The sequence below is a fragment of the Scomber japonicus genome, chromosome 6 (assembly GCF_027409825.1).
Source record: "Scomber japonicus isolate fScoJap1 chromosome 6, fScoJap1.pri, whole genome shotgun sequence".
Taxonomy (NCBI): domain Eukaryota; kingdom Metazoa; phylum Chordata; class Actinopteri; order Scombriformes; family Scombridae; genus Scomber; species Scomber japonicus.
Genome location: NC_070583.1, coordinates 11,933,493 through 11,939,179, shown reverse-complemented (window position 1 = coordinate 11,939,179; position 5,687 = coordinate 11,933,493). Strand labels below are relative to the sequence as shown.

Genomic DNA, 5,687 nt, shown 5'->3' with positions numbered 1-5,687 from the left:
ACATCAGTTACTGCACTTTAGCTGCATTACTTTAATCTATGTTCTACCCAAAATATATCATTTGGAGGATTATACTGCAAAAATACTTAAATTATTAACATATGTTAAACATGTGATGGTGGTTACGCGCAAAACTATTGTGTCCCAACTATATTCTTACTAACTACTCAATAATGCATGTAATCATTTTCTTTGATATCAAAGGCTATATTTGTTATGGACATCTGAATAAAATAACTTCAGATCAGGAGAAAAAACCCTGGATGTGAAAGTTTTCCTAGTCAAACATCTCAACATTTATTAGATGGACTGGCATGAAACTATTATTCTTTAAAAAGGAATCCTACTGGCACGCAGGTGGTTGAGTGGTTAGCACACATCCCACATACCCTGTTGACTCCAGTTTGAATCCCGGCTGGAGGTCCTTTGCTGCATGTCACCCCCCCTCTCTTTCCCATGTTTCCTGTCTGTCTACTACTGCTAAATAAAAGTGTCTATGCTGAAAAAAATCTTTAAAAAAATAAAAAAGAATCCAACTGACATTGGTGATCCTCTAACTCCTCTAGCGCCACCATGAGGTTGATATTTTTGTTTTTTATTGAAATGTTGCATCAAAGAATTTTGGTACAGACTTTCATGATCCCTAAAGGATGAACTGTAATAACTGTGATCCTCTGACCTTTAATAACACTGTTATCACTTCTGAAGACTTGATGTCCTCAGAGTCCAGTGGTGATACGGTCGAAGTCACCGAACTCAAGCAGCCTCGAAGAGACTCTTTCCTGCAGTTGGTTTCTCTCCAGAAGGCATCTGGCTGCTGGCTGCTTGAACCACATCTGGCAGCTGTACTTGGAAAGACCAGAGAGGAGGTGGAAAGCCCCAAACCTGCAGCGGTGGGTCATTGTAAAAAATATGAGAAGGAAATAATGATTGTTCAAAAACAGATTTCATGAAGGTTTCTTATCTTTAAAAAAGTTGGACTGATTGTTTCATTCCATGAAGACAGTCAATGGGGATTAATCTGCAGAGGAATTTAAGGAGATCATAATTTACAGTCATTTCTTGGTGTGGTTAACAGTGTGATCGTGGTCAAACTGCAGTAACAGCAGAACAAATCTAAGCTGCTGTGTTGTGTGTGAAGATAAGTGAGAGACCAGATTGAGAGACTGTGTTCAGTGCCCTCTTGTGGTGATTATAAACCATCTGTTGATAAAAGTCATTGACCATATCTGAAAGTAGATCACATGTACTGCACATGTTTGAGAGTACTTTTATTTTATTTAATGTATAATATTGTTAGTGCTATTTTAAGAACAGTTTAAAAGTGTGTAGTCACATTTTCCTTTGAAATTATTTTCTGTCTTTTTTTCCTTCATTATGTTTTTCTCTGTTGTCTTTTATTCTTTCATTTGGCGAATTAGGTGAAAGAGGAAGTGTGGGCCACCATTCTGGCTCTGATCTGGCTTCATGGTTTCAAGTTGGATGTTCAGGATGAGTGGCAGCTTCTGGCTATGAAGGCTGCGTCATGGATCCGTGCTCAGAAAGGTAATCACCATAATAATAAGTGCTGATCTGATGATTTTAACTGTGTGCTGGTTATACTCTATATTCAGTGTATTAATGGCTTGTTCTGATATTTCTTTTTTTATTTCAGCACCATGTGTGACAGAGTGTGTGGAAGCTGGAAATGCACTGTTGGGATGTGAGGTGCAGAAAGATTCCCTGGGGATTTAAGGATTTATTTATTCTGGTTTCTCCTTCAAGATTGGAAGAGAGGAACAGATTTACTCCATCCTGTATTTACTTCATCAACATTGAATGTCTATTATGGCTGCTACTTTGTGGCTATCTGTCTTTATGATATTTTGTGCCTTAAGTTACAGACTATATATATTTGCACTGTACTTCATCCATGCAGGATCAGCCATCTAACAAGACAGAGTTGGTTTTCTGTTTCTGGCTTTTTATGTTTTTTTTGTATCAGAATCTGTTTGAATCTTTGGACCTGAAACTTGTTTGTGCGTATAAACTCAACACAATTCTCCATGCAGCAACCCATAAAACTGTGAGAAATCATGTTACAGAGGGAACATGTGCACTTCACTAGATACTGAATATACTGAATGTACTCATAGTCTCATACATGTATTACAATACATTTATCTCGTAAACCAGCCCTCAGACGTTTAACATACAATTGTGGCCTCAGGATTACCTAACAAGTTCAAAAAGTTTAAATTCATTTTGTTATATATAAAGCATAAAATTGATACAACTGCTTTTTGTTTTTTTGTTTTTTTTTAACAATGCCAATGAGAACAAGTTAAAACCAAAGTGTTGCCTTTGGGATCACTAACATTTGGTAAAGTTATACCTACAAGGTTGTGAAATAAGTTTCATTCTGAATTCTGTGAGCTTGGTTTGGATTCTTGCAGCCATCTGGTGTTAAAAAATCATTTGATGCAGGTTTAAGTTATAGAGAATGACACTGATGATGAGGCACCTAAATTCCCCTCCACTCAAAAACTGCTTGCTTCTTCATGACCTCACTTGGCTGTTTTGACGGTTTCACTGTTATGTTTATTGGGTCAGAGGTGACCGTGGGCCACGAACATTTTTGAGATGTTCAAGTGCGCCCTGAGTTGGAAAAGGTTGGGAACCCCTGCTGTAGAGGAAACTTTCTCTGTGCTCATCATCTGAGCTGAAGATAAGGGCCCTAACATCGTGACATCACAGCTAGTTTGAACGCAAGTTGTGGTCCAGTATGCAGCAGTAGGAGGTAAAAGTTACGACAATTCTGAGGTCTCGTGACTGACAGGGGCCCCAAAATGTTTTAGTTTTAAGTTCATTTTTTCAAAAACAAACCACCCAACGCCTCTGTATTGCCAAACGCACCCCCCCGTGTTTACATGAAATGGTTCAGTCCTGCCCCCAGCCCAGATGCAGCACTTGCTCGCAGAGTGTGTTTACAGTGAGGAGAAGGGCGGCAACATGAGCTTCAAGAGTCAACAGGCTCGGAAAATATTATTATGGTACCGAAAACGAAGATCAGAGAAAATGTCCCTTTTGAGGACATTTAATCAGTGTAAGTACATTTTTAGTAGCTACTGATACTAATTCCGTTATTCCTGTTCCCGGTGCCAGGACCAACAGCTCTGTCCCCCCATAATAATGAAGAAGGAGGTGAGCAGCTTTGTGTTGACACATAGCATAACTTCATGATGTCTGTGGGAATTTATTAGTGCCACGGGGTTCAAGCTCCGAGGCACTCCACTAATCTTCTCCATACTTAATATTATTATTATTCTTCCGCAGTTTTTCGGCGCGTAACTCCTCCCACAGCTTTGAGAAAACCCCGACAATATATACATCAAAACGTGCGGCTTGACCGGGGGAGGGGTGCTATGACTTTTGGTGTTGAAATTCCAAAGTTTCCCAAAGTTATTCCCAAAATACCGGGAGATTTCTCCATTGGAAATGAATGGGAATTTTTTGAAAATCCCCCAAAAGTTCACCTTTTTTCACCTTTTTTCAGAGTCACGTAGCTCGCTCATACGTGCACGTAGAAACGTCATTCAAACTTTAAAACGGAGGAAAATTTGTGCTCTCTGGAAAAATACCAAACTATTTTCACATAAAATGTAAACTTTTCAAACTATGAGCAGTCAAACGAGGAGTGGAAATCACTTTTTCGTCAAAGTTAGAGTGGAAGCGGCAGTTAGCTAGAGTGTGAGAAGCAGTAATGCATAACCTTAATTTTTATTTTTAACTCGAGCTCACGGCCAAACCGTGAAAAGGAGACAAATAATTTTTGGTCAAAATGTAGACATAGGTGTTGGGATTCATAAAATGTGAAGTTGATAGGCGGGGTCTGCACAAAATTTAAATAGGGGGGCCGAGACCGGAAGCAATACCTGTCTCGCTCCCCATTAAACCTAATGTAATTTTCTTTTTTTTTCAAAAGAATATCACTCTGTGTTCACACTGAGCTTACTCGCTCATTTTAAGGAATATGTGAATAAAATAAACACTGTCAGAATCTGCCGGCTTCTGTGTCTCTCACGGTGTTTTCGGTTTTTGGACAGGAGTTACGGTTTTCTCACAGTTTGCAATTGTTCGGGACCTTGTCAGAAGCCTAATTCTTTAGAATTTTAAGACATTTTTCAAGACAGATCCTGAAATCGCCGTAGCAACCGCAGGGCCTTAGCTGACCTTAGCAACCTGTTGCTGGGCAGAATCTGACCTACTTTTTTGTGATTGGCTGAACTGATCTACCTTTTTTTGATTGGCTAATTCTACCTGTCTGTTTTGCCAGTTAACTGAGCTAGTATTGATACTCTCTCTCTATATATATACATATGAATTATATTGACACACCTACTGCTCAAATGCTGGCTTGTGTGTGTGTGTGTGTGTGTGTGTGTGTGTGTGAGTACATACTGTGTTGTAGTGCTTAGAGTTAGTGCATGTTGCTACTGCCTTGTGCTCTGTGTGCTACTCTCTGCTTACATCTACTGTTACACTTGATACTGACCAGTAAGATGTGCTTAATACTGCCACAGTAAAAGTTACTTAGTGTTATATGATCAGGGGGACTTTTGAACACTGGAAATAAATGGTCTACTCATCCCGGCAGCAGCCCCGTGGCACTCAAAATTTCCCTGGAATTTTCTAGTTTGTATTATTATTCTGAAAAACTGTAGAATGATTAAATTCTTTTCAATGATAGAAATGGTTGTATACTTTGTTGGTATGTAAACTTAGTTATTTTGTTCATTATATCATTTTATAGGTGTCATGTATTGTGTTGTAGTACTGGAGTCACCACTAGGTGGGGCTATACGATTACTAGGACTGTGTTGTATATGTTGAAGCGGCACCAGTAAACACTGTTCAGTCTGATTCAAGATGGCTCCTCATTGACTCATAAACATTACATGGTGTCAGAATCGAGATTTTAAAAAAAAAGACAAAGAGAACCCAGAAAATGAAAGATGGAACTTCAAAAACCTCCAGGAACATTGAGCCTAGAAGGTAATCTATCTGAAAACTGGAGAGTTTGGATTCAAAAGTTCAACATATATCTCATCGCTAGTGGAATAGCAGAGAAGTCGGAGAAAGTCAAATGCGCCACGTTTCTTCATGTTGCCGGAGACGACGCCATCAAGGTATACAACACGTTTCAGTTTGACGATGATGTTGATGATCTGGACGTACTGAAAGATTTATTTAAAAACTACTGTGAGCCTCGAAAAAATCTGACGTACCAGAGACATTTGTTTTTTACGAGAGTGCAAGGTAATACAGAGTCCATTGATGCGTACGTCACAGATTTAAAAAACAAGGCTAAAGACTGCGAGTTTGGAGAATTAACCGAGTCATTAATAAGAGACAGAGTTGTATGTGGAATCACAAATGACCAGATCCGAGGCAGACTGTTGAGAGAGCCGGAGCTATCGCTACAAAGAGCTGTGGATATTTGCCGTGCTAGTGAAGTGAGCCAGACTCAACTGAAAAAACTACATGAAGAAACTGAAGTACCGGTTCAGAAAGTGCACAAGCAAAAAGCATATGGAAAAAAGGAAAGACCACAATTCCAACCAAAGGCAGGAAAAACACAAGCAGACTGTGGTAAATGCGGATATAAACACGAGCCAAGAAAGTGCCCTGCATTTGGCCAAACCTGC

General features: G+C 39.4%; 1 protein-coding gene across 1 annotated transcript; it reads left to right on the top strand.

The window, feature by feature from the left end:
- Positions 1-556: 556 nt before the first annotated feature.
- On the top strand, positions 557-2,164 carry LOC128360527 (von Willebrand factor A domain-containing protein 5A-like). The gene is made up of 3 exons (XM_053320970.1): positions 557-893; positions 1,422-1,545; positions 1,655-2,164. Exons 1-3 carry the CDS (start codon positions 651-653, stop codon positions 1,732-1,734), a joined length of 447 nt encoding a protein of 148 aa, XP_053176945.1. The 5' UTR covers positions 557-650; the 3' UTR covers positions 1,735-2,164.
- The last annotated feature ends 3,523 nt before the right edge of the window (positions 2,165-5,687 follow it).

Bases quoted from the DNA above. Each gene is read 5' to 3' on its own strand.
- LOC128360527 (XM_053320970.1), top strand. From the start codon at position 651: ATGAACTGTAATAACTGTGATCCTCTGACCTTTAATAACACTGTTATC. The intron at 894-1,421 runs GTGGGTCATTGT...TTGGCGAATTAG, and splicing joins AAAGCCCCAAACCTGCAGCG to GTGAAAGAGGAAGTGTGGGC. The intron at 1,546-1,654 runs GTAATCACCATA...TTTTTATTTCAG, and splicing joins ATGGATCCGTGCTCAGAAAG to CACCATGTGTGACAGAGTGT.